General features: G+C 34.2%; 13 protein-coding genes across 13 annotated transcripts; 6 read left to right on the forward strand and 7 right to left on the reverse strand.

Annotated features, from left to right (window-relative positions):
* Nucleotides 1–27: 27 nt before the first annotated feature.
* Nucleotides 28–1,952, reverse strand: TpMuguga_02g00053 (uncharacterized protein; the record flags this gene model as incomplete). Its single annotated transcript, XM_759529.2, has 1 exon — nt 28–1,952. One exon carries the CDS (start codon nt 1,950–1,952, stop codon nt 108–110), a length of 1,845 nt encoding a protein of 614 aa, XP_764622.1. The 3' UTR covers nt 28–107.
* Nucleotides 1,953–2,174: 222 nt separating this feature from the next.
* Nucleotides 2,175–3,717, reverse strand: FAB1D (Phosphatidylinositol-4-phosphate 5-Kinase family protein; the record flags this gene model as incomplete). The annotated part of the gene is made up of 2 exons (XM_759530.2): nt 2,175–2,732; nt 2,795–3,717. The coding sequence occupies 2 exons, from the start codon at nt 3,715–3,717 to the stop codon at nt 2,198–2,200; spliced, it is 1,458 nt and encodes a 485-aa protein (XP_764623.1). The 3' UTR covers nt 2,175–2,197.
* A 797-nt stretch (nt 3,718–4,514) lies between these two features.
* On the reverse strand, nt 4,515–7,433 carry TpMuguga_02g00055 (uncharacterized protein; the record flags this gene model as incomplete). The annotated part of the gene is made up of 2 exons (XM_759531.1): nt 4,515–6,658; nt 6,827–7,433. The coding sequence occupies 2 exons, from the start codon at nt 7,431–7,433 to the stop codon at nt 4,515–4,517; spliced, it is 2,751 nt and encodes a 916-aa protein (XP_764624.1).
* A 16-nt stretch (nt 7,434–7,449) lies between these two features.
* TpMuguga_02g00056 (Actin family protein) lies at nt 7,450–9,109 on the forward strand. Its single transcript, XM_759532.2, has 3 exons — nt 7,450–7,798; nt 7,917–8,058; nt 8,179–9,109. The coding sequence occupies exons 1-3, from the start codon at nt 7,690–7,692 to the stop codon at nt 9,068–9,070; spliced, it is 1,143 nt and encodes a 380-aa protein (XP_764625.1). The 5' UTR covers nt 7,450–7,689; the 3' UTR covers nt 9,071–9,109.
* A 620-nt stretch (nt 9,110–9,729) lies between these two features.
* On the forward strand, nt 9,730–12,186 carry TpMuguga_02g00057 (Glycylpeptide N-tetradecanoyltransferase). Its single transcript, XM_759533.2, has 13 exons — nt 9,730–9,989; nt 10,020–10,187; nt 10,333–10,380; nt 10,413–10,484; nt 10,563–10,712; nt 10,767–10,940; nt 11,003–11,089; nt 11,202–11,276; nt 11,381–11,451; nt 11,552–11,649; nt 11,679–11,893; nt 12,010–12,075; nt 12,107–12,186. The coding sequence occupies exons 1-13, from the start codon at nt 9,873–9,875 to the stop codon at nt 12,140–12,142; spliced, it is 1,377 nt and encodes a 458-aa protein (XP_764626.1). The 5' UTR covers nt 9,730–9,872; the 3' UTR covers nt 12,143–12,186.
* A 122-nt stretch (nt 12,187–12,308) lies between these two features.
* On the reverse strand, nt 12,309–13,723 carry TpMuguga_02g00058 (Deoxyhypusine synthase family protein). The gene has a single exon (XM_759534.2). It carries the CDS (start codon nt 13,447–13,449, stop codon nt 12,337–12,339), a length of 1,113 nt encoding a protein of 370 aa, XP_764627.1. The 5' UTR covers nt 13,450–13,723; the 3' UTR covers nt 12,309–12,336.
* A 60-nt stretch (nt 13,724–13,783) lies between these two features.
* SPATA5 (ATPase family associated with various cellular activities (AAA) family protein) lies at nt 13,784–17,020 on the forward strand. Its single transcript, XM_759535.2, has 5 exons — nt 13,784–15,067; nt 15,170–16,087; nt 16,123–16,218; nt 16,304–16,759; nt 16,864–17,020. The coding sequence occupies exons 1-5, from the start codon at nt 14,032–14,034 to the stop codon at nt 16,989–16,991; spliced, it is 2,634 nt and encodes an 877-aa protein (XP_764628.1). The 5' UTR covers nt 13,784–14,031; the 3' UTR covers nt 16,992–17,020.
* A 47-nt stretch (nt 17,021–17,067) lies between these two features.
* On the forward strand, nt 17,068–19,433 carry TpMuguga_02g00060 (uncharacterized protein). Its single transcript, XM_061305298.1, has 6 exons — nt 17,068–18,522; nt 18,596–18,797; nt 18,828–18,911; nt 18,993–19,063; nt 19,139–19,207; nt 19,237–19,433. Exons 1-6 carry the CDS (start codon nt 17,137–17,139, stop codon nt 19,408–19,410), a joined length of 1,986 nt encoding a protein of 661 aa, XP_061161274.1. The 5' UTR covers nt 17,068–17,136; the 3' UTR covers nt 19,411–19,433.
* A 31-nt stretch (nt 19,434–19,464) lies between these two features.
* On the reverse strand, nt 19,465–20,630 carry PPA1 (Inorganic pyrophosphatase family protein). The gene is made up of 2 exons (XM_759537.2): nt 20,338–20,630; nt 19,465–20,228 (listed from the first exon to the last, which is right to left on the reverse strand). The coding sequence occupies exons 1-2, from the start codon at nt 20,552–20,554 to the stop codon at nt 19,480–19,482; spliced, it is 966 nt and encodes a 321-aa protein (XP_764630.1). The 5' UTR covers nt 20,555–20,630; the 3' UTR covers nt 19,465–19,479.
* Nucleotides 20,631–20,810: 180 nt separating this feature from the next.
* On the forward strand, nt 20,811–23,937 carry TpMuguga_02g00062 (uncharacterized protein). Its single transcript, XM_759538.2, has 2 exons — nt 20,811–23,644; nt 23,714–23,937. The coding sequence occupies exons 1-2, from the start codon at nt 21,104–21,106 to the stop codon at nt 23,822–23,824; spliced, it is 2,652 nt and encodes an 883-aa protein (XP_764631.2). The 5' UTR covers nt 20,811–21,103; the 3' UTR covers nt 23,825–23,937.
* Nucleotides 23,938–24,026: 89 nt separating this feature from the next.
* On the forward strand, nt 24,027–25,834 carry TpMuguga_02g00063 (Nuf2 family protein). The gene is made up of 3 exons (XM_759539.2): nt 24,027–24,237; nt 24,273–24,486; nt 24,658–25,834. The coding sequence occupies exons 1-3, from the start codon at nt 24,204–24,206 to the stop codon at nt 25,787–25,789; spliced, it is 1,380 nt and encodes a 459-aa protein (XP_764632.1). The 5' UTR covers nt 24,027–24,203; the 3' UTR covers nt 25,790–25,834.
* A 26-nt stretch (nt 25,835–25,860) lies between these two features.
* Rps15a (40S ribosomal protein S15a) lies at nt 25,861–26,526 on the reverse strand. The gene has a single exon (XM_759540.2). The coding sequence runs from the start codon at nt 26,344–26,346 to the stop codon at nt 25,954–25,956; it is 393 nt and encodes a 130-aa protein (XP_764633.1). The 5' UTR covers nt 26,347–26,526; the 3' UTR covers nt 25,861–25,953.
* TpMuguga_02g00065 (putative integral membrane protein) lies at nt 26,527–27,679 on the reverse strand. The gene has a single exon (XM_759541.2). The coding sequence runs from the start codon at nt 27,579–27,581 to the stop codon at nt 26,763–26,765; it is 819 nt and encodes a 272-aa protein (XP_764634.1). The 5' UTR covers nt 27,582–27,679; the 3' UTR covers nt 26,527–26,762.
* Between the last annotated feature and the right edge of the window lie 3 nt (nt 27,680–27,682).

Here is a 27,682-nt window from a genome sequence, read left to right on the forward strand (position 1 = left end):
ATATTGTATATTGGAATAGTAAATTAAGTTTTTATTTAATCTGGAGTGCTATGAGCGTTTGATAAATTTGTGGTTATATTTTGTATCCTTTATTAAAATATAGAAAATTAACCTTGCTTAAAACTGGATTCATCTTGTGAAATTAAACTTATTTTGTCATTAAAAATATTAAATCTTTTAACTTTTCCATTTCTGGTAAATATATTCAACCTATTAATCAACACATTAGTAACAATTATATCCAATCCTACTGACCCATCTTCTCTTAAACTCCACAATTTCTCGTCTTTATATTGTATCTTAGAACAAACCAATTTTGTCTTAATTCTGAGCCCAAAATTTTCAAAATCCACAACCCAATTCATTAAGTCGATTTCACCTCCATCCTCATTAAATAGCACTAAATCGGTGGTTTTAATTGTTTTTTCAGTTACATCGGTCCAACTTTTAGTTTCAGACGACCATTTGTATAAGAAGTGTTTATAAATTTGTGAATGTAACATGAGATATTTACCACTACCCATATCCAGAAGAAATACATTAAAAATACAGTTGTTGGGGTCATTTCCTGACCAAATTACTGTTTTGGAGCTCTCTCTGTCTTCGAAATCTATGATTTTAGAAAACCTATAATTAGGGGAGTTACATACAAAATTTGTTAGTTGTTCACATTTGTTAAAATGATATTCAGAAGGATGATTTTTATTATTAATATTTAGCATTACTGGAACTTTAAACTGACTTTCGTTTTCACTTTCATCACTTGAACTAACCTCAATAACAGTATTATCGGTAGCATCACTATCATATCTATCTTCGCTATCACTATAAATTAGCGATTCACTATCACAACTGTTCTCATCATCGGCAAAATATGAATGGTCTGTACAATCAGGATTGTCAGTAGAATATGCATCAGATTGTGGAAGTTTGCGTTTTATTGATTTGTAATGATTAACGTCAAAGATTTTAATATTGTTATTAACTGGATCAATTGGGAAGGGTTTATGGTCATCAAACGTGATAAACATAATATCATCTATTAGGTTATATTGAAAAGTTTTGGCGAGTTTATTAGCAAGTGAATTATCGTAATTGCTTTCTGGAAAGTCAAATTGAACCTTATAATTCATACGAAAGAAGCTAAGGAAATAGTTGAATTCATGATCTTGTATGTGCTTTGGATCATTTTCATCACTGAAATAAAATTTTAATTTTGACAAATCTATCCTTGATTCAGTAATGTTTACCCATTCCTTACTGTCATTTGTGTATTTTAGTAATGAATAATTATAGTTTTTATGGATTATTCCAACATACTTTTGTCCGCTATTATAAAAACACACTGACACATACAAGGCTAATTCTAATGGTTCTTTAGCCTCCCAAATAACCTTTTCTTTACCGTTTCTATCAATTGAGTCAATGATTTTGTTAAATAAATAATTCTGGGTGTGACTATAGTTTTTAAATGCTCTTTTGATCCACTTCTGTTTGTTATTTTGGTTATCTGGTACTTTACACCAGCTTGTATTAGTTTCACTATACATGTTCTCTTCACTACTTTCTTTATTTGAGATATCGAGTGTTAATTTGTTCGTTTCAACCCAAATTCCTTTAATGTTAGTTAAGACTTTGATATCATTGTTCATGACAAATAATGAAATTGAGTTTGTTTCAAGCCCCAAACTATTTCTCGTTACTTTTGTTACGTATTCACTAGGGCTTTCTGCCTTATAAATCACTTCTATTAGATCGTCTCCATCAGTTGTGTCAAATATTGTATCAAAACCATAATTTTCATTACATATGTACTCTCCTCCTCCGTTTGCTATATCAAAATGTTTAAATTCTTTAGTTGAGGTTTGAACTTTCAAGTCCAATGATATTGGTACAATGTCACAACTGCAATTTATCAAATTTTTATTCGGGAAACCATTATTTATCGACATTATGCTTCATGGACTTGTTTTACCATATTACAATTAATAATCCGACTGAGATCTATTAATTATATAACTAGATCTATCACCTACTGGGATGTACTATATACTTCAGTTTCCACTCACGATTATAAATATATGATACCGTAGTTTTATTTATTTTAAGTTTAAAATATACCTAATTTAGGTTTATTTACTGCTTATTCAAGGTTTATCTTGTATATCAAATACAATTTAAGTAATATTAAATGTAATTAAATTAATGCCCAATTAACAGTTGGTGATTGATGTATATTTTGTATCAATTTGACAAGTTCTTTTACTCCATCTTTAAGATTCTCTTCTCCATATTCATTCTTATCTTCACTGGTATAACTTATTGTTGCCTTAGAATTATATAATGAGTGCAAATACTGTAACACACTTGGTGATAACATTGCCATATAGAACTTGAGACATGAATAATAGGGATTATCGTACAAACATTTTATTATTCTACACACTTTACACCTTTTATACTTTCTAATTTTGTGTTCATACTCCACTATTAAATCATTTACCTCCCTATCACTATTATCCCTTGCAGGGCTGGTATCATTATCAACCATCCTACCAGTGATGTTAAAATTTGCATTATTACATTTTAAAGTGGGAAAGTTTATAAAAGTCTTTTGTATAAAGTTGAAAAATCTTGTTTTATACTCGTTGGGTGATACTATTGTAGGAGCTTGACCTATATTTGCTAATCTCTTCCCTACTGTTTCTATCTGTTTATCCCATGTATAAGGCCTATACAATTAGATACACCGTATATAATTAGTGTTAAATAACTACAATATTCTAAAAAATACCTTAGAAAATCTATCAATCCGATGGTGATGATGGAGAGTGTCGGCAATATTCTGAGCAGAAGTGAATAGTCCACAATGTTAATGGACGAGAGAAACTGCAAATCGTTCTTTAGTCTGTTATTTATTATATTAATAGACTCCCCATTCAATTGTATTGGACACCCCTTAGTGTATATTTTAAAATTCTGGTCCAATAACACTTCAATATTTCCTACTACATTACCACCACCATTATTGGTGTTATTAACAGGATTATTTGTATTATTAGTGCTAATGAATCTCTTTAGGAAAACTCCTTTAAGGTCAAAACTGACCTTAACATCATTAAAATAATCGATGTTTTGCATTACAAAGCAGTTTATTGAGGTGTTAGTTTTGACGTGGGTCACTTTGAAGAGTCCATACGGCAAACTCATTAACGTCTTATTGTTGGTAAAGTGAGTAAAAAAATCAATACCTCTGGATATAAACAGGCCCATTTCATGTTTATTTATTAATTTTATTGTAAATTTCCCATCGTATGTCATGAAAATCGGGGAACCACTCTTGCCAATTGAGAACATTCTTGTACTCCTACTCAGTGAGCGTATGAAATTCATCTCATCTCCACAATACTTAAATCTTATTCTACGGAACTGGTTAAAATAATAAATTATCAAGCTATAGGGACCAACATTAACCTCTTTGTCACGGCTACTTTCTAAATCTCTAATTATCTCCTTTTCCACATCAACTTTGTTAGTCAACCTTTTAACGGTAACTTCAATATTACAAAGTTCTAAATGACCAGAATAATTAATATGCCCGAATGCTGTCAGTGCATTAGCATCAAACTTTAGCAAACAATTATGTTTTATGGAGTCGAAAATAGAACTTAAACTCTTATTTACTAACAACCTTATATTATGTTTTAGCACTGACATATGCAATTCGTTAAGGATTTCGTATAAGTAATTTATAGGCTCTGAAGCATTTTGTAAACTCGGAACAACAGAACCCTCTATTTTGTATTTAGGGTTTTCTAACAAATTAGTGTGTATTATTGGTATACCATAATATGGTATGTTATTACTTCTCTTTACTATTTTAATTCTCTTATTTCTGTTCAACAACTCTCTTATGCTATGTACTGTACTACTATCACACAATTTATTATAATACACATCTTTTATATCAAATATAGGCTTAATCGTTCTGAATTTATGGCTTCTTTTAGTGAATTTCACATCAATTACACCAAATATTCCACAAAACCCACCCATTTTGATCCTATTTATCATAGCATAATTTGAACACAGTCCCACTTTATCCACTAATTTGCAAGATCCTACTCCACTAAAACAATCATTAAACTCATGAATAATCTCCGTATTTATTGTTTTAACAAGTGAATTAGAGAGTATTGATGCGATATCACGCTTCGGCTGTATTATTGGTCTATAATCTAGGCAGACTATTGGACTACCATATGCATGAGTAAAGAAGTTTAACTTAATTTTATTAACCAATTTAATGTATAGTGTTTTTTTAATTGGTTCACTTGACAAATCTTGTATCCCTTTCAATACTGAAAATTCTCTTAAAAACACCAAATATTCTTCCAAATCACTTAAGTTATTTTCTTCCTGGTCATTCACACCACATGTTATTCCTATATCAAAACTATTAATTTTATATACTAAAAATTGGATAATTTTACAATAACTAATTATTAGTAGTTTTATAAGCTTAACAGTAATATAATGCCAAGTATAATTGAGTAAAAATTACCTTGATTTATTTTAACATATTTAAAGTTTTCGGCACTTGAATACTGAATGATAACATCGTCATCACATTCCTTGAACTTGAAATTAGAAACGTGATCAATATGTGAGATTTTTCTATAATTATATAACAGTTGTTCAAATAAGCTATAATAACTTATGTAGAACGATTTGATGATTGTGAAAATTTGTATCGGATCTCTTGGGCAGTAGTACTTGGCGTATAAGATATGTGTGAAAATTTGAACAAATACATGGGGTAAATTACTCTCAAACTTAGTTAATGAAGTATAAAATTGGTCCATTTCACTGAAAAATTGTTTTATGTAATTTACTCCAACTTTTACTTTCGCAATTTTGCTCATCAGCTCCTTAACTATCCCTACTATTATATATATCCAATTCAGGATTTCTATATCACTTATCGTGGCATATAATTCCATGCCACACTTATCACAGGTATGTAATGGTACTCCTTTATTTAGTGTTTGTTTAATCTTATCTCGAAGCTTGGGGTTTAGTTCTATATTAATTGATGAATGTTTTTCATATTTTAACAAAAACGTTGTGAAATCTAATCCTTTAATTTCCTTTACCCACTGACTCCTTGACATATTATCAACTTTATCTATATTTTTAACCCGTAAAAATGTACAAATACATGGAATTTGTCCAACTAAATCACCACTTAACAAATTTTTATAATTTTGTTTTACCCAATGATATATTTTATTACACTCATTTCTTAGTATTACGCTTATTATACTATTATTTACTGGGAAATATATTCCAATACCATCACAAATAAGCATATCATTAGGGACCAAAACTGTATGAATAGGGTTTAGGGTGTTAACTTGTGAATTATAGAGCCTCGTATCAAACTGCGGTAAAATGTTAAAGACAGTTACATTAGCTAAGTGGAATGTTATTGTGAACTGATCAATTAATATAATAAACTTATGGTCATAAAACAATAAATGCCCACAATCCGATTTATACAACTTATTTAGCAACAATAACTGCATAAATCTACCAAATGTTATATTCTTTGTTTTATACCTTTTACTGCTATTACACTTCATGCAGTATATGTCCATATTTATTTCTGAGTCTATGCCATGATTATAAACATCATCTTCATTGTAGTTATCTAGTGTTGTAAAATTATGTGTTGCATGTTGAAATGTTAGTGTCAATTTCATGTTATGTGTATTTGAGTATGATGTTTCATAGTGCAGTTGATGGTTGAGAAAAGGCTCTGAGCAGTTGAGGTTTGGACACTTGTTGATTTTTAAACAGTTTCGAAGGTTTTGTAGAAAATTAACTAAAAAGTTACCCTCATTAAAATTACCCACAGACACATACACACGTTCCGGACTACCGCACGTTTGATTATTATTTGTGTAATATTTGTACAATGTTAATTTAACTACTTTTCTATATTCTACGGCACTAACTGTACCACTTCCACTACTATTAATCATATTTCCGTAATATACTATATCGGTATCACCTGCACTATTTACTTTAGGACTATCAACAAGGTAATCTGTGATATTATCAGCCTTAAGTAGATAATCTGAAAAATTTTCACAAATTTGTGTATTATCGTCTATGACATTGTTTAAAGCTCTATTAACTGTAACTGTTCCCTTAAGATTATTGATGAACTGTAGTTCTTCAATAATAGCCTGTAGTCTAATTAATGTGATTTTAATCAATTCCTTAACTGTTTTTAAAATTTCTGAACTCATTAAATGGGTTGAAATTAGGACCGTAAATCCTTTAAAATAGTCCAAAAACCGAATAAACACCATACTCTTCTTATTCTCTATGATGTTACATTCTTCACATATTCCCATATACATGCTTAAATCTGCCATTGGCATATTTAATTGATTTTTCACAACCATTTGGGCTGGGTTGTTCTCCAAATCCTCACCCGAATGAGTAATTGAGCTTATTATTGAATCCAATATATTACACTTAAAGGCATAGGACAGCTTATTAATCATCAGATTGCCAACGTTTGATATACAAATCACGTTATATCTACTTAACAACGTCGATATGTGGTATGGTATATAATTTTCTGCTATAATTATGTTTATTCCATATTCACTTATTTTTTCTGCTAATTTGTTCAACTTGTTATTTGTAAATAAATTAGTCAAGTTTGAAATCGATTCATATCCCGATAAATTTATATCATTTTCCAGAAATACGAAATTTTTTAATAACAACACCTTGTAATACTGTTTACCATGTTTTATTATATTATTTGGAAAATGTGTAGTGTGTCCAAAGAAGCAAAATCCCTTAAACAAAAACAATTTGTCGCCGCGTTTAACATTGAACTTGTGTAACATGGGCTCAGTGATATATTGTATTGTGATAAGATCTAAAATATCTCTAGTGAAATGGTACTTTTTGGCTGTTATACATGGATTAAATACCAATTCAACTATGTCCTCAATATAACTTTTATTAACACTAACCAATTTACAATCCTTAAACAAACATCTTTTCAAATATATTTTTATTATCTTTATTATATTCTCATTTATACCTTCAAAAACATCCAAATTATTTTTCACAGTCCTTTCATTCTTTAAACTCATAACAGCAGGATTATTATCTGCAACGTTATCTGTATCATTATTATTTAAGTCATCATTATATGTATTAATTTTGGATGTTTTCACAACTCTCTTGTGTACTTTTTTAAATTTATCCTTGAAACTTACTATACAAACGTTATATCTTTTCAACAATTTAACACTCTTCATTCTCATTAAGTACTTGGATTTATTTCTGGTACTAGTGAGTTTAATTCCAGAATAATCGATGGAATCCATCTCATTATTCATATTCTACACACTAGGAATATGATACAGGAATTTCATTATTTACTAATTATTATTCATTATTTTTATTAAAAATTAAGAAATACATTTGAATTTATTTACCACATAGTAATAATAATACCAAATGTAGTTGTATGCTACACTATAGAGTTGTCATTATTTTTTGTAAATTTTAATTTTTTGATTAAAATTTATCCTTAATTGTACTTAAACATGGTATATAATAATTAAAAAATTGTGTTAGTAATTGTATTATAAAATGTCTGACGAGACTCTGGCCTTGATCATTGACACGGGTTCAGCCGTCACTAAAGCCGGGTTTGCCGGCTCTGAGACTCCGAAAGTTAGATTTCCAACTCTTGTTGCAAGTTTGTTTATTTTTAATCTAGTTTTACCCAAATATTTCACTCCATTACAGTTTTAACCAGTGTACCAATTTCTAACTTATAAAAAATTTGATTCATTTGCAATTAATTTGTCATTTAGTTGATGGTAATCAAGAATCTGACGACCCTTTGGTTGGAAATGGAGTTCTGGAAAAACTCGACAAACTCAACTCAAATAAATCCCAAGAATTGGCCAGTTTTGAGGTATACAGGCCAGTTCAACATGGAATCGTCAGGAATTGGTATTATTTTACACATGTTTTATATACATTTTATCATTACTGATTAGTATATTTTCTCATTTTCCTATCCTGGACTTTTATACACATTGTTGACTGTTATTTTTAATATTATGTGAATAGGGCCTTAGCTGAAAGCGTTTGGCGTCACACATTCACTAATGAGTTAAAGATATCGCAGGAGGAACATCCGGTGCTTCTCACGGAGCCTCCATTGACTCCTAAGTTACACCGAGAGTTGTGTTGTCAATTGTTTTTTGAGTCGTTTGGAGTCCCAGCTCTGTACCTTGCCACTACTTCTTTATTATCGATGTATGGTTCTTCAAAGACTAGCGGTTTGGTGTTGGACATTGGCGAAGGTGTTGCACACTCAGTTTTGATACATGAAGGCTGTATAATGCCCTATGCGATAACCCGTCTGGATATGGGTGGATTTGACTTGACTTCTCAGATTGTTAAGGCTGTTGAACCACTTCGTGCTAACACTCCCTACGATCGCAGGATTGCTAAGGACATTAAGGAGCAGTGCTGCAGGGTTTCACTGGACTTTGACGCTGAGTTAGCAGAAATTGATCGAGACCCAACTGCTCACTCCAAGACCTTTAAACTCCCAGACGGCACTACTGTGAGCCTTTCCAGGGAATGCATTACTTGTCCGGAGATCCTATTCAAGCCCGAGCTTTCTTACAGGCGTTGTCCAAATCTTCCTGAGATTTGTTATCACTCTGTTCGAATGTGTGAACCTGAGCTTCACCGCACTATGTTTTCCAACATTCTACTTACGGGCGGTTCTTCCATGTTTGATGGATTCCTGGAACGCTGCGAGCGAGAAATCTCAGCTCTAGTGAACAAGAACGTGCCGGTCAAAGTCCTTTCTAGTTCCCACCAACGCGACCTTTCCGCCTGGATAGGAGCTTCCATCGTCGCAAACCTTCAAAGTTTCCAGCAAATGTGGGTCACTAAAGAGGAATACGATGAGGCCGGGCCCACAGTAATACATCGCAAATGTTTCTAATTTAACATCTAAAATGCAATAAATATACTTTTCAAGTGATATATTATATATAATGGTTTATCTTAAATGTGTTTTACGATTCCATATTGTAGATTCTTTACTAAAATGGTTAAACCGTACTATATTAAAGTTTATATCATGTAATTTAATGATTCCAATAGACTTATCATTTTATTCCTAGTAAATATGTAAAATTTTAGTATAATCATATCAAGAGAATTGTAATACCGAGTTAAATGATAGAAAAATAGTTCCAGATACACACATTAAGAAATAATTACAAAATACAATCTAATTTTACTAAAACTGATGTAATTATTGATATTTAATTAATTGTTTAAAGGATGAGTGATTAGCCGTTCTAAGATTCTAAAATAATCAATCTCATGTGAAAACATCCCCAAAAGATTTAAAGAATAGAGTTTGTTATTTGAAAATCTTATCGGTAATGGAAAATAAAATTAAAATACTAAAAAAAATCTTTAGGAGTTTATTAAATCAATGTATTATAAATGTATTCACACTAGTTAATATACAACAGCAATATAATTTGTTAATATAAAATAATAAACAAATTTATTAAAATTCAATCAAATTAGTCATAATTTTTAAAAATAAATTATTTTTGTTGTGTTCTTAATTCTTCAACACTATACCATTTTCATTGCTAAAATAGTGTAATTTTTCAGATTTATTTTTCTTTAAAAGATTTTTATAATTAAATGTAACATAGTATCATATTTTCTGTACTTCTTACTTATCTCCGAATGGTATCATTTTTGTAAAATATTAGTAATTTAAAATGTCTGAGATTCCTCATACAAATTCTTTAAATCATGACAAAGATCATATTTCAAGTTCTAAAGCTCGAGAACCTGAGGAAGACTTGCCCGAAAAGCTAACGAATCTTAAGTTATCGGTATGTTCTTAAATTTCTTACAATCTTCAGGTGAATACGAACTCAGATCCCACTCCAAATTCAACTACAGATTCCTCTTCAATTAGAGCACGAATATTTAGAAGGTTTTCTATCTCCCCTACAAACTCGTACATTCCTGAGCATAAGTTTTGGGACACGCAACTTGTTACTAAACTCACCGACGTTGTTAATTCTAACGTAATACTATAGATAACTGTCTTTACTTCTTTTAGTTAAATATTAAAATGTTTTTTACAACTACTAAAACATTTGTATAAAGCTGTAACTTATCCTTTACAGTCCCATATACAGTTATATTTTTACAGTATTAATATTTGTATAGGAATGTGGTCCCATTGACCCAAATGAGGATGTTTCAAGAGTTAAAAAGGTATTTGATTCTTCTGTAGACTGTGTTTTTAGAACCCTATTCCTCTCCCAAATGGGTTTGAGTGGATTTCACTCGATATTAATGATGAAGAAGACAGAAATCAAGTACCATATCTATTATACGAATATATTATTAGTATATTATCAGTGTATACTATAGAGTAATAAAATATTGGATTATAGGTTTACAAGCTGTTGAGTGAGAATTATGTAGAAGACGGTGATGCGCTGTTCAGATTTGATTATAAGCGTGAATTCTTAATTTGGGCACTGACAGTACCAAATTATAATAAAGATTGGCAAATTGGTGTTCGAGTTTCATCCTGCAAAACAGTATAAAATTATCCATTCTTTATAATTTATAACACCACACAATAATGAATGTAGTTAATTGGATATATAACGGCAGTGCCAGTTAATGTGAATGTTGTTGGCAACACCTTGAAATTAGCTGAAGTTAACTTTTTGTGCATTCACAAGAAATTCCGATCAAAAAGACTTGCCCCAGTCCTCATTAAAGAAATTACTAGGAGAGTTAATCTTTGTGGAATTTGGCAAGCAGTATGTCACTTAAATATAATAAATAAAATTATAATTCTTACAAGCATTAACTAATTTTACAGATTTATACTGCTGGAATCGTAATCCCAAGACCAATTGCCAAATGTAGATATTGGCATCGACCTCTTGATATTAAAAGACTCATTGCGGTATTTTACATTATTTAACTATACATATGTTTGAGTTTTAATCCATTAGTGTTCAAAGTTTACTATATAAAACTATATTATTTCTCTAATACAATTTATTGATTAAATTTAGTCTCGTTTCTCCGGAGTTGGGAGAAGAATGACCATAAGTCGAGCTGTTCGAATTTATAAAGTCAATGATATTCCCGTACCTCATATTATTACTATACACTTGTTTAACCCTTTTACATATTAGAATTATTTAATACAATTAGTATAATTATTCTCATGAGTCTGAATAAAATATTTTAGAACGTTGAAATGAGACCAATGGAGGGTAAAGATGTGTTAAGTCTACACAAATTATTGACAAAACATCTCCAGTATATTTTAATTATTTATACAATCTATATCTGATCTCTTTATGTAAACTACACAATCTAATTGCACAATTTATTGATTATGATCAATGTAAAATTTTAGAAACTATAAGTTATATCAAGAGTTTGACGTGGATGAGGTTGAACACCAATTTATGCCCCGTGAAGACATAATTCAGACTTTCGTGAAAACAGTTGATGGTACATTTTAGCCTTTAAACTTTTCTTAGGTCAAGTGACTGACATGCTGAGCTACTACTCCCTCCCCTCCAGTGTTATCAATAACCGTAAAGTCCACACAATCCGTGCGGCATACTCCTTCTACAACATAGCCACCACCATGTCATTCAAGTCTCTAATGGAGCATGCAATTTATTTTTCGAAATCTCAAGGATACGATGTTTATAATGCTCTGGATCTTATGGAAAATTCGCTAGTATTCAAGGTACCCTACACATCACTACCTGAATACTGTTTACCTAGCTACATAGTTAATAGATAAATTCGTATACTATAGTTAGTTATTTACTTAATATATTAGCAGTATATTAATGTGAATAGGATTTAAAATTCGGAATGGGCGATGGAGACCTTCACTATTACATGTTCAATTACCGAGTGCCAGACGTAAGAATACAATTGACTCATTTGAACTTAGCTTAAACCATCCGACGTTGGAATAGTACTCTTATAATCTTTTTTTGTTAGAAAGATCATAATTTATTACTATAAAAGTTATACACACCATATTTATATACTGGTATATTACTAACAGTATACAATGTGCTAAGTATATATGTACTATGAATATATGTTGAGTATATAATATGTTGAGCATACAATGTGTTAAGAGTATACAATATACTATTAGTACATTAAGCGTTTAAATCATTCGAATTGACGATTAACGTGTTTTTTTAAAACACCCGCGACAATTAGTGGGAAAACTATGGAAGCATCGGCGTGAACCTTTACAGGGTCTGTGTTCGGTTTGATTTTCCCCCAAGAAACAGCCTCGTCGGGATTAGCACCAGAGTCTGAGCCATCATACTCTTGGGCGGTGGAGATGTAAATGGCGAAATCAGCGCCGTTTCTCATGAGATTCGAGTTACAAACATGATGTTTCGGAAGACCACCACCCAGGATTATAAGGCCTGATTTCTTACACCGGACAGCCAAATCATTAATGGCCCTAATGTCCTTAACTATATCTAGGTAGAGCGTTGTAGGACTGGACTTACGGTAGGTGTGGAAATAAAGATTATCACCAAGAGAACCATCTGTGAGTCCAGGGCAAAATACAGGGATCTTGTTCTTATGGCACCAGTAGTACAAGGAAGTTTCGTCGTTTATCCTGCTCCCGAGAAGGTCAATAAGTGATGAAGGAGTCCAGATAGTCCCTTTCTCCACTTGTTCGGTGTGCATCTCGTCCAAAATAGGCTGGAGCCAGTCTTCAAATGCACAGTAGTTTTCATTAGGGAGGAGCAGGTTCCCAATTCTGTTCCAACCCTTGTTCCTGAGGTCTGCGCCATCAAGATTGAATTTTCCAATGTAAGTATGGCCCAGGCACTTGATCAGGTCCTCTTCGACACCTCCACCACTAGTCACGAAAACGTCAACTAATTTGTGTTTGGCCATAAACACAAAGGCTTCTCGAAGACCACAAGAAATCATATTCGAAGTGAAGGAAACCCAGATTGTACACTTGGTCTTACGGCGGACCTCAGGATCGGCAAAAGGCGTCCCTTCGTCGGATTCGTTTAGCGGATCGTCTGAAAGTCGCCAAGAATACATCCGGTCCACCATCTCGGCCGCAAGTCCCAAATTCGTGGCTTGAAATCCAAAGACCCTAAACTTCTCAAGAAGAGAATCTATGGCCAGAACGTCATCGTACTCAATCCCGGAGACTGGTAACATGTTCTCAGTCACTTGAGCATTGGTTTGCAGGACTGCTTCCAAAGCAACTTTGGGAATGGAATTGTTTAGGTTATTCTCTGTCATTTTAAACTAAAATTTACAAAATAGCAACTTCGTTAGAGTAGTTAAGAATATTTTACAGAATAAGAGGAAATTTAAACTGAATTAGTAGAATCTATTTTAGATTAACAGTAGTATTAGGTATATTGATGCTGATTATGGTATTTTAAAAAATAATAAAACACATGGGAGAATGAGATTAAAATAACAAAACAAGTGAAATTTAACTAAAAACAAAAACAAAAATTATGGTACAAATATGTGAAAGGTTAAAAGGAAAAGGTGTAACCTTAAAAATATTAAACTAATTATTATATAGGATTCCATCAATTCCCCACAGCTAAGAGATCAATTGCACAAATCTGTACTGTTTTGGCCTAATTTCTTCCTTCAGAACTTTGTAAAATTCTGGCCAACTTTGTCTAAATTTGTTCAAACTAATCGATTTAACAATTGCTCAAATGTAGTTTCAATAATTTTGTCAATTTTTACACATTTTTTTACTGTACATACATGAATAACTTAATGTAATTATAGAAATCGCACCTTTGGGCCTAATATAATTTTTAAAACAGGATGATCGCATTGAGATGAGGGATTGAAGTCATGAATAAGCTTAAAAACTCGTTCGAGGCTTCTTTGATTTTTGTACGAAGGCGCCTTTTATACTCTTCAAGTGATTCTAACCTATGGGTGGTTATTTTATCACCTCAGAGTATGAAAACACTTCGTATTCTCCACGATACGCCTCTAGTCATGAGCACAGAAGAGGGCTTGAGAGCATTTATAAGAGTACACAGCGCTGCTGAGTACGCCCTAGAATTCTCTTCACTTTCACACCCTAAATCCATAATTACTGAGGAGCTGGCTAAATCTCTAAATCTCAAGTTTGATATAAAGGCAACCGTTTTTTTTTCACAGGTCACCGATGTTTGTAACGCCTCAAAGCTATGTTTAAAGTTTATGGAATCTTATGATCCTCGTGATAATCTTTGGAAGTTTCACACTGGTTCTTACAATAGTTCTGTGGAAACTAAATCTGTGGAGAATAATCCTTTGGATAAGAATCCCGGTAGCTTGTCAAGTGATACTGTGGTTGAAGAATTTAATAAAAAGTGTAATATTAAATCAAGTGGAACGGAAAGTTCTGCTAGTATCCCTAATAGTATGTTGAATTGGTATAATGTAAATGATAATGTAAAACTATATCCCTCTGTAGAATGGTATAATTCATTAGTTAATAAAGAGTACAATCACGTTATAAAATCGAGCCTTTTGGGTTCAGTTTTATTTCAAAATAATATTATTTCACTCAATTTAAATGGATTTTTGTCAAGGTTTCTTATTTACTCCATCACTAAATCGCATAATCGCACTTTTAGTAAGTCCTCCACTCACTCAGTTGATGGGAATACACCCTTAAGCATCAATAATGATACTGAAATACAAGTAATAATAAGTGAAAAAGTAAAAGATGGGCTCAAATATGAAAGTGAGTCAAGTGAACCTAATGATAACAACAGTAGTATAATCAGTGGAATGGATGAAATAATAGAATTGTTTAATACACATGTAATAATCCCACTAGTTTTGGATTTAGATGTTGGACATCCCTCAGGTGTATTATTGTACGGCCCGCCAGGTAAAGAGTTTTCATCCACTTCTTTATATATAATCATTTATATTTTAAGTTAATTACTCCTAATTTACCTATACTCTAGAATGATGTAAATATGTGTTGTAGGTTGTGGAAAGACGTTACTGGCTCGTAAAATTGCCACAAATTATACAAAATTGTTTAATTTATCCAATTATAAGGATAATTCAAGCCAAAGTTGTTCTGAGTTGAAGGTTAAACTGGTACAATCAACAGATTTGATAAGTGAGTTTATGGGTAAAACTGAGCGTAATATAACTGAGCTGTTTCAGTCCCTTAGGGAAGAATCCAAGACTAGTAAAGTCATATGTTTTATTGATGAGATTGATGTGTTATGCGTTAATAGAGAAAGTAGTGGATCTGACTTACAGGCGAGGCGAGTTCTGACCACTTTTCTGAATAACATGGATGGGGTAAATGCCGGAAGCAGCAACTTTGTTATAGTAGGGATGACTAACTATTTGGAGAACATTGATAATGCAATGCGTAGACCGGGAAGATTTGACCTCGAGATTGAAGTGCCAGTACCCAACTCTAAAAACAGACTACAAATTCTCAAAAACCTCCTTAACTCAGTTGACCACAGTATAACCAACGAACAGCTGGAACAGGTTAATGATTTTTGTCAAGCTTTTGTAGGAGCAGACCTTAAATTATTATTAACAAATTCTATGCACTGTAAAATAAATAGATTAAATAACTCCAATGAAACTAGTTATGGAATGAATATTTCTGATACTGTTGATACTCCTGAGATTGCCGACAATACACTGAATAAATCACTAACATATGAGGATATGATGAATGGATTGAAGATTACACGTCCATCAGCTATGCGTGAATTGTATGTGGAAGTTCCGGAGGTGAGGTGGGATGATATTGGTGGATACGAAGATCTTAAGACTGTTATTAAGCAGTGTGTAGAATATCCAAGAAAGTTTTCAGCACTTTACCAAAAGTTACAAATTCAAGTTCCCAAAGGCATTTTATTGTATGGGCCACCAGGTATATATAATATGTAGTATGTTTACCGTGTGTAGGTTGTTCGAAGACGTTGATGGCTAAAGCGATTTGTACAGAGAGTCACATGAACTTTATCTCAGTTAAGGGACCAGAGATGTTCGATAAATACGTAGGTATAAATACATTACATATGGTATAACAGGAGCATAATCACTGAGAGTTTTATACAGTTAACTTGGTTATTAATGATTATAATAGGTGAGAGTGAAAGGAGGTTGAGAAGATTGTTTAGTAAGGCTCGTTTGAATAGTCCATGCGTTATATTCTTTGACGAGATCGATTCCATCTGTTGTGAAGATTCCAGTTCTGTGGGCAAAAGGGTGTTGAGCACTTTGTTGAATGAACTCGATGGAGTGAGTGCTCTTAAACAGGTTTTGGTGGTTGGAGCCACCAACAGACCTCAAGACCTCAACAGATCTTTGCTTAGACCCGGTCGTTTTGATCGCCTCATCTACGTTCCACTTCCTGATTTTGAGGCCAGAAAAGCTATATTTAAACTAAATCTTCGAAAAGTTAAACTTGATTTTAATTTGGAAGAAGCTGCTGTAAGTTTGGCTAAACTAACTGAAGGATATTCGGGAGCAGAAGTCGTCAACATTTGCAAGCAAGCTTCGATATATTTACTTAATGACCTGATTAACTCAAGCCCACAGAGTATTACATTAATTATACCACTAGATATATATTTATTTTGGAATAATATTCTTAAATAAAAATATTAAATAATAATTTAAAATATAACCCTAAATAATGTCCAGAATGCTTGGAAGAAGTTATTCCGTTGTCGTATAGTTACTTAGAGAAGGCCTTGGAGAATTCAAAACCAATGACATCACCCGAGTTGATCTCATTTTACGAAGAATATCAAAATTATACACACTTTTAAATCCCTAATTTTTTTCATTTTTTGAATAACCTACACATTTTACAATTTACACATTCCACTAATTATATAATATCACTATATATTACTTTAGTATATATTTTAACTGTACATTTTTGTCAAACATTTTTAAAAAACTTTGTTTTTAATGGTTAAATGCGCAATTTTTATTAAAACCGTTGGATTCGTCACTACTTTATCTAATTTACCCCTTATAAGCTCATATTTATACCATGGAAGGATCGTTAAACCTAACACATTTTTTCCAAATCCATTAAATAACATTGTAGATGACGGAAGGCTCCGAAAACACATTTTTGAAAAAAATTTTGATCAGATTTCTGGAGATTCCAAAGATGACACACCCACCCCTGATGATAACAATGTTCTAATAGATAATACAGCCAATACAAGTAATAAAATAATACCAGCTGATGAGGAGATAGTTAAGAGGCTGGCAGAGCGTCACAGGGATGAAATTAGTAGATATTTGCACCCATTGGAGTCTGGATTGGCCAAACAAATCCCTGATTCTGAACTTGAAACATCTTTTGGGAAGCCAATGACTCCTGAAAACTTATCTAAAAGGGACAGGGAATCTATGAAACCTCATCCTTACAATATGCCTATCATTCCACCTACCACTAAAATACCTTATTTTGTTAATCTTGATTATTACCCTTCAAATTCTCCTACCAATACCACTGCCGATAGAACTGCTACCCTTGATACTAATAGTATCACTAATGATACTACTACTGATAGTGCCAATAATTCTAATACTGTGGATAGCACCAGTACCAATGTGCCTAATACTGTTCCCAGTTCAACTATTACCACTGTCGAGCAAACTAAAGTTAACGATGTTAAAATAGAGAAGAATATTTTAAGTACGGGTTTACCAATTAATATGGAATCCAAGGATCCTTTGAGGGAGCTGATTGACAGGAATGAAGACTACCCTGATTTGGGAGAGGAGTATGGGCCTAAGTGGTATTTGAACGAGAATGATGTGATTGGGGATTTGAGTGAGGTAGAGCTTGAGGACGGTTGGTCCATTCTTCCATGCAGAAAGGTTTACAAGCACATCTTACAACCTAGTGGGCTGGTTGGGAAGGATAGAGCAAGGCCTGGTGATGAGACCTGCGTGACTTTCAAGTTTAGTCTTATGGATGCTCTTACCAACAAGAAGATTGTTGACAATGAGGACGTAGGCGGGCCCATGGTAACGACATACATGAATGAACTGGGGCCGGTTTTTGTCAAATGCCTAAAGGCTATGGATACTGGCGAACAGGCTGAATTTATTTTCCACGTTTCCGAGTATAACCCGGACAACATGATAATAGAGGAGCTTCAAGATGTCTCTTGGCTTAGGCTCTGGATAAACTTATGGGAGTCACATAACCCTAACGAACGTTGGTGGGGACTTGGCCCTGATGACGCTCATCTTTACCCCGAAAAACCGGAACACAATCTACCCAAAATGAAACAACTTGAAATCGAAACTGATGAAATCGCTTCACAAATTGAGGTTTCACATTTATACCATTACGCTATTATACCATTTACATATATTTAATTAATTCAAGTATATATTTGTATAGACTGAGATGTGTACTAATCCTGCATCACCTCTTTGGAATGACATTCTTGACAAGATGACTTCAAGCCAGAAGGAGTCATACGTTAAGCACTTTGACAGGCAATTGGAGAACATTAATAAGATGAAGCACTCTGAATTCACTGGTTCAAGATCATTTAGAGAGAAGATCAAAAGCACTGGTCAATTTAAGGGTTATGACCTAGGTTAGTCATTCTCAGTCTAATTATCTTTAGGGCATCAAGTTGGAGGAATTTCAAAGTTCTTCGCCTGGCGTGAAACCCCCTTCATGATGTACATCGCAATACCAGTTATTCCAGGTTTATTACTACATATTACCCAAGTTATCTTAAATACAAATCAATCTCCCTAACATGTATTCTGAGTTAATTAGTATACAGGAGTACGCGCAGAACATGTTAATTTGGATTTGAGCTACGATCATCTGGTCCTAAAAATAGCAAATAACACCGTAATTTCTATTATTTACCAATAACACTAATACTACTCAATTCTACAACAATAAATGTATTACATATTTTATCAGATTATTGACGATTATTTGAATGGCACTGTTGACTTGGAGATGACTGGACACTGGGCCATGAGTGACTCTGTAAGTCTAGTTTCAATTAATTCATTTAGGCACTGAACTTTGAGCCTTTAGACCACCATGACGAGCGCATCAAAACCCCAACCCTAGAGTTATCGAAAAATGATGAGTACGACTTAGTCTCGGCAAAACCCTCGGTCCTAATATTCCTCAAAAAGACAGGAACATCAACTGCCATCTGGGGAGCTCCATTCGTTAATATTTAACTCACTAACTCTTATCGCACATATACTCTATATTATAGTGTGTAAAATATAGTATTAATAGTAACAAGATTAATGTGTCCATAAATTATGTTTTAGTGTTCCCTGCAATAACTGCTTGTAGTGTTCGCCGGTTTGTTCTAATATTTCCATGGCTTCCTTCCTTGAGACAAAGGTCTTTTTGGGAAGGAACTCGTTTAGAGGTTTTCCCCTAGGGGTTTTGTACCACCTGAAAAACTCAAGGATTCCGGTTGTGGTACCCGGGTAGAACTTATCAACATCTTCCAACTCGTTTATATTTGAGTAATGCTCGTCGTCTGGAGAAACTGCGAGGATTTTCCAGTCAATCTCCTTCTGGTCTATGAGAGCAAGGGCTCCAACAGGCTTCATTGCCACGACATCCCCAACCTTAAGAGTCTTCCTACCGACATCAACCACGTCAAGCGGGTCATTGTCGCCTACAAGACTCATCCTCCGCTCTTCACCGTTATCATCTTTGTAACGGTGCTCGTAGGGAACTGGAGCTTCCCAGGTACAAGGAATAGCACCATAGTTCCAGTACATGGGACAGTCCAAGTCACGCAGGCTTCCATCTGCGAACAAGTCCTGGACTATAGGATTATGTTCCAGTCCAGTCCCAATCTCCATCTTGGCCCTGGTGTTACGAGGGATCTCAACTACCATAGTCACATGACCCTCGGAAGGAGAAAGGGGTAAGTCATGCCACGGCGAAACATTCTTACCGGAAGAGTTAACAAACTCTACCCTGAACGATTTGGTTCCAGGCTCACCGACATATCGAGCCTTCACATCAAGTAAATCTATAAACTCATTTCATTATGGTATTATACTATATTAAATGGTTGTTTTAGTGGTATTTATTATAATAAATATTCATATATAAATACTATGGAATGAATGGAAGAATACGTTTTTGAGGGGCTCTTGAAGATTCTGACATTTTAAGCCTCTTTATATACAATGTAGAGGGTAAAACAAAGGCACTAGGATTAGTTTTCGAAAAATAGAGGGAATTAGAAGAGCTTCTAAGTGAATTATAAAAATTCAAGCTAACACAAGAAGAAAAAACACTGTTATTTATGAAATTATAGGAAAACAAGAAGGGATATAATTTGGAAAATTTCATTAAATAGTTATTTGAGATGACAGACTATCCGATCAGCGACCAGAAGAAATAATTACACTCACATGTGCAGATGAGTAACAAACCCGCTATCAACCTTCAATACAACACAAAACAGATACATACCTAGTTTTCTTCTTCAATGTAAACTAATTCATTAAACTTTAATTTCATTTTATTATATTTTATTAGATTATTGTCTTCTTGATTGTTTTATTTCTTATTTTAATTTTAAATTTTGATTGCTTTTAACGATTTGAAATCGAGTATTTTTCATTTTTTGTAAAAACTTTTTTTAAATTGACAAATATATCATTCTAACCTTTTTGAATACTTTATCAATCAAATTTTTGTGAATTTGACTCATTTGAAGCATATAACATTTTTTGAAATTAAAAATATGAATTTTGTGGTTAATTTGACATTATTATTTGAAATTAATAATATTTTTACAGTTCGATACAATTTCTTAACAAAATTTTGACCTTTAATTAATTTTTTGGTTTGTACCAAGACTTTCAGTATCAGTATTTGATATGGTAGATTCGACACATGAGTATTGATATGCAGATAAATCGCACTAGTTCGCGTAACACAGTTTTGGGTATAAACTCGGTGATTCTGGAAGAGGACCCTTCAGATTCTCTCCAGACCGACGAATTACCGAGGGACTCGAGTGGCTCGTCAAAATATGGCACTGAGGTTGCGTTTGAGAAGGGGAAGAAGTACGAAGGCAACATTACTGGAGTAAAGTACGAGAATGGGATGCCAAACGTCCAGTGTGTGGCGATAATTGAGGACGTTGAGAAGATGTTCGATATGGACGACTCTCAAATCCTGACCCGGAGCTTAGAGAACACAACTTCGATCGAATCTTCAAATGCACCTTCGTTCAGCAGCTTCTTCAACTCCGTCATTCCCATCAACGGTGGAAAGAACAGGTTTGACTTGGCTGACTCCAACATGTCCTGTGATGGGCCCAATTTCTCCAACATTAACAACGTTTCCTCTACCCTCGAGGCAGTATCAAACACCCTTACGGCCAAAGGCGACCTCGATAAGCCGCTCTTTCTGAGTCTTAACGAGTTAAGCGCAGACGCGTCCCCTCTTAACAAGTTTGAAAGGGCTCCAAACAAAGAAAATACCCTAAGCTCCGCATTGCTTTTGGCAGATACTTCCACCAAGCTGACCCAAGAATTCAGCAAGAAGAAGGCGCCTCCCTCGTACGAACGTGTTAAAGCACCTCATCTATTCAGACTCTGCCCAATGCCCTCTTGCTATGTCATAAGCAAGGACGACTACTTCAACTGGCGTAGACTTTCAACACTCCAGACCTCCTCCGACACCCGCACATCAAGGCTCAACAGACACAACACCAGTTCACATCTAAACTACGACACCACATGTGTGTCAAGTTCAGTTGTAAACACACCGAACTCAAATGTCGCCAGTTCTAAGTATCAAATTGACCACCAACTTATGTACAATTCCAGTTTTGTCCCCAGTTCTAATAATAATATGGCACAGAATACCAATGTGATGTATAATAACGTAAACGCAACTAGTGTTGTTTCAGGAGCTACAGGCTATGCAAATTCTATTAACAGTCCAAATATTAACTCTGGTAACACCGTCAACACGAGTAATATGGTTAACAGTAGTTTTCAACTTGACAAAAGTTTTGAGAAGAATTTGAAATTAGGATCAAAGGAAAAGAAGATGACGACTTTGAGAAATGGCTCAATGAGTATGAGGAATGACTCAGTTAGTATGAGAAACGAGTCCATGAGTGTGAAGAACAGAGCAATAAATAGTATAGGGACAGGAACCCAGCTGTTAAGAGGGAACAGTATGGTATCTGTGGTGAACAAGGGTTCCTCAAGCATGCTAATTCTAAAGATCCAGAGTTACATTAAGAACTACATGGATATTAACCCAGATTTTGGATGGCGCAGACTTATTGACGATAAGAACCTGCCCTTCAGCAACTTTTCAAACAATTCTTACATGTTCTACATTGAGTCTAAGAAGAGTACGCACATCATTAGCCTGGGTAACCTCGCAATAAACATCGCATGCAGAGCCTTTATCCTGGCCGTAACTCACGGGTACCTGGACCTCAGCCTTGTTCCGAATTATCTACTCAGATACCTTCCCAGTCAAACCATCAAACGACCCGATTATTTATCAAACTCATCAGGTTCTAACACTAGCCTTGACAAATTGGATGACAAACAGAATAAACCAACCGAAAGTGGGAAAGTTGATAAAACTAATGAGAAGAGTAAGCTGGATAAAGGCAATGAAAAGGGCAAATTGGATGATAAAGGAGTTGAAAAGAGTAAGGTGGATACTATCAGAAAATTACCTAAGCACTACTATTATAAGGGTGGTGTGGATTATACTGACGAGGAGTGTGGACGTGAGACGATGTACCTGAAGAGCAATTTTCTGGGGATTTATGCAATTTCATCACTAGTCCGAAACCTACGAAGTGAGAAGTACAAGAATAGATACCAGATGAATAAAAAAGACCCGGCACACTCAGTAAATGTGTTTCCTATTTCCTCCTCACACAGTACTTCTGATACCGGTAATAGTTTTAACACCCTTAACGTTGGTAAGAAAGGCAGTGGTGTAACACCTGATAACTGTCGTAATAGTGCAAATAATAGTAACAGTCTTAATAACAGTACGGATGAAAGGTTACTGAATAGCTTCATACCGAATACGTATTATAACAGTAAGAATAGAGGCAGAGGGTTTTATAAGTATGTTCCAATACCAGAGTATGGTTGGAGGCTTGTATCTAAGGCTCCTCACGATGTTAGGGAAGACGGCCGGCCTGACGGGTTATCGAAGTTCTTCTCCCGTTTTTTTAAAAGGAAACCGAGTTTCGAATCACTTTATCCTAACACTCTCCTCTGCAAGGTTAACCCTCCCCTAACCTCTGAGATTAACACTAAGATAATGGTTGACGCTGGATCTCTGGGAATGAACCTCGCTGAACAGCTCTATAGGCTTGAAATCAGTACACAAAACAGAGAAAAATTTCCAAAAAACACCTTCGGATTTTCTACTCACAATGATAAGGTAACAATTTACACATTTCCTAAAATTTTAGTTATATAGACTAGATGAATTGTATTAATGAATTTACAGGTTACTTGCCCAGATGGGACTGTGTTTGAGTTTGTTCCAGAAGAGGTTATCCTGAACACAGCATCTCTTATCCACGAGATTTACATCACTCAAACCTATTTGATACTTTAACCTTTCCCGCTCAAGATTAACATTATACTAGCACGATAAATTTAATAATGGAGGTTAACTCCCTTTTAACTCACCGGAACTATTTTTAATCTGTTAAATGTCATAAAAATGCATATAATTTATTATCACTTATTTTAAACATGTACATGGTTTTGACGTTATTTTTCATTAGGAAGGCAGGCCCAAGCAACATCACCTCCATAAATTATTCACTATTTTTACAATTCTTTTCAATATTATCGCAAAATTTAAACAAATTTTGTTTTTTATCTTAAATTAATTATTTAAAATTTACACATCGATAATTTTATTACTTAGTTTGTTTCGACCAATTATTTACCAATTTCAATGACTATCTTATGAGTTTCATGTAAATTTAATGTCAGATTCTAGTCAACTCGTGTTAATTCACGGTAAGTGAGTAATTTTTAATTATTTGAACATTTAGACCTTTTTAAGAGTGTTCGGCCGGATGAAATTCTTGAAGACTTACAGAAGTTTGGAGTTACCGTGAGCGCAAGTGCTTTCAGGAACCCTAAACCAGAAGAATCGCTAGGTCTCTACAGTCTGGCAATCCAGGTCGTTTTTGGGAAAACGATCCACGACATTAAGCCGGAAGAACTCTCAGGCAAACTCTATGATACCAAAACAGAAGTTCCAGGGTAATTCACAAATTTATTAACCAAATATCCTTTATTTACCTTTATTATTATTATGCTATCATACTATCACTATTGTTATACTAACTATTATACTATTATATTACATTAATGTTATAAGTATTTTAATGAATTATTTATCATATGTAATATTATAATTATTGCATAACTTAGGGTTGATTTTTCTACTGAGAATGTGGATTATCTGAAAAACGCCATTGGAAATTTGCGTCTTTGGCGTTATTCACAAAAGTTACATAAAGTTCTGGGACTCGGAGAAATAGAACGCTATGAGCTTTTTAACCCGACGGCAAAGAGCTTTAATGAGCTGATAAGCGCATTTGTAGTATACTTGCGATTCAGACAGGCGCTTTACAGCCTTTACGAGTCATCTATTCAGAAGCTAGATAATCTGGCAGAGCTTGACTTGAGGTTAGATGAAGACCTCAAGAACCTGGTGAGAGAGAATGACAAGTTCAAGAACATGGTACTTGAGAATGTAGTTGAGCACGAGTCACTTTTAAAACTTAAAAATGAGCTTGAAAATAGGATGATAGTTGCCAATGAGGAGTTCACCAATGCAAAGGAGACGAAAAAGAAACTTGAAATTGAAAAGGAGAAAATAAACTCATTGGTAAATGACACAATGCTTTCAAAGAGTAAGGCTAGATTTACATTTGATGACTTGTCTCAGCACTTTTCAACAAATATTGAGACTGCGAGCAAGATTTTCAATGAACTTAACGCTGAATACGCTTCACAATCGCAAACCCTTGAAGCCTTAGTTTCAGACGTTGAACGTCTAAACACGATTCACGCCTCTTTAGTTGAGAGTTGCGAGACTTTTGAACTTCTAAAATCTAATTTAGAGGAACACTACAATGAGGTAATTATTCCTCACGTTAAAAGCTTGGAGCTTTCTAAGCGGCTTTCATCTCAAACTGAGTCTCTAAAGCTAAAAATTAAGCAGTTGACCCGTACCAGGGACTCTATTTTGAAGGATATTGAGCATCAGAAGACTTTACAGGCAGATAGACTTAAAAGGCTCTCCGATGAGCTTCAAGCCAAGGTTGACGAAGCACACAGATTTGCTCAGGAATCTTCGAATAGTGAGTCTGGACTCAGGGCGAAGATATCCGATATGCGAGATCTTATTTCCCAAATGAACTCCAGGGCTCAAGATGTCAGGAAACACTCTCAAGAGCTGTTTTCTCAGCTTTCTAACATGATAAACACGCTCTACGACTCCATTGAGTCCTATAATCACAAAATAAATAATCTCAATAACTCTTTAACAAAATTTTAAAAATGTTTGACAAATGTTTAAGAAATTCCTAATTTTTATAAATTATACATACATAATACATCAGGTACATGAATTAGTAGATCATATTAGTGTAAAGCCTGAAATCTAATAAGGCTAGCATAGTTAACACAATTTTTTAACTAAACGAGATTGGCAAATTGGGATTAGAAGAAGAATCCGAGTATTTTCCCTCCAGTGTGTTTTCTACGTGCTTCTTCGTGGTCCATGATCCCATAGGCAGTAGTTAACACAAGATGTCCAAATTGTCTACTGGGCAATATGTTAGAAGACCACTGTTCTAGATCATCTAGAGAGAGGTCGTATCGAGGTGAAACAACTCCGCACTTGTTGATGCGTCCCAAGAGCTCAACTACGATTTTCCCACTGCGATGATCATCGACAACGTCAAAGTTACCGATATATCCGTGCTTCTGCATGACCTGCAGAAACTTTACGACAACTTTGGACGAGGGCCTGACAAGGACTTGTCGTCTTCCTCGTTTTTCCGCGTTGACAATCGACTTTAAACAGTCGGCAAGAACGCTCATTCGAACCATTTTTAAATCTTACTTGACTACAGAATAACTAATTTGACAATTTTATAATTAGTTTGTATAATCCACACAAATACAAGATTAGAAATTTGAATTTATTAATCTAGAGTATAAAAACTGGAAAAGTGTAAAATCATAAAATATACAAAAGATTCCAGTGTATAATAAAGATACAAAAGGGTTTATAACGACTATTTTCTCCTACGAGGTGGGGAAGCATATTGGTCAGATGAACTGTGGGGGTCATTTTTAGTTTAAGAATGTTTCATCCCTTATTTTTTTACACATTCCTCAAACAGATTGATTATCATCCTGAATAGTAAATTTCAGCCCCAAACTCAAAAATTTACACCGTTTTACACCCATTTATTCATTATCTACATATCATATACACCAATGGAATCCTATGGCTAATTTACTTAATTCCACCCATTTTCAGCGTATTTCTTATTTCTTCTTTCAATCGCTAATTGCATGGCCTCTACGCTCGGAAATATCCTCACAACTGCTCTGGAAGGTCCCGGTATTGCCATTTCTTCATTTCTGTCAGGGCTAAATCTAACAGTTCTGATTCTTCCTTTGATTTCAGTGTTCTCTTCAATAAATAATTCCTTCTCTTCACACGTGACATTTCCATCCTCATCCTTTTTGTTTATTTTTCCTAGTTCTTCAACCTCCACACATTCATTGGAATTCTCTTTTGGACTGTTTTCCTCTAGTAAACCTTCCTCTTCCTTCTTCTTCTCTTCATATGATTTTAGGTACGGAATGCTCTCTAATGACTCGGTCCTCCCAATTACACATCTTATGAATCTTCTTAGCATCGAATCCTTCCTTTTTGGTTTCTCCGAATCGGAATTCTTATCATCAGCATGAGATTCTTCATTTGCAGTTGTTCTCCCTCTAACTTCAGTCCTGATTTCATCCCCCGTATCATCACTTGAATCATCGGCTACGCTGCTTGGCATAGTTTCCCTCATTGTTTGATACGTTGGTATTTTCTCTAATCCCATGTTTTCAATGTCTTGAGAGAGTTGAGGAATACACATTTTAACTCTGTTTCTGAAGATTTTCCCGTTAAAGCCACCGATTCCTCCCCTTACGGGCTCCCTCCCTGCCACGGCGCTTTCAACTCTGTACGTTTCTCTCAGAGGCTGAGAAACTGTTTTCATTAAAGCAATACACACTAAAAACAGTGTAAAATACAATGTTAGTGATATCATGTGTGAGCTCCTCATGGTCAAAATGTCTCTAAGATTCTTACTAATTCTTAAATGCTTAGTATAGTCGTGTTTTCCGGATAATTTGGCTTTTATAATTTATAATTTTATTTAATTAG

Source organism: Theileria parva, chromosome 2 (assembly GCF_000165365.1).
Source record: "Theileria parva strain Muguga chromosome 2, complete sequence, whole genome shotgun sequence".
Classification (NCBI taxonomy): Eukaryota; Apicomplexa; class Aconoidasida; order Piroplasmida; family Theileriidae; genus Theileria; species Theileria parva.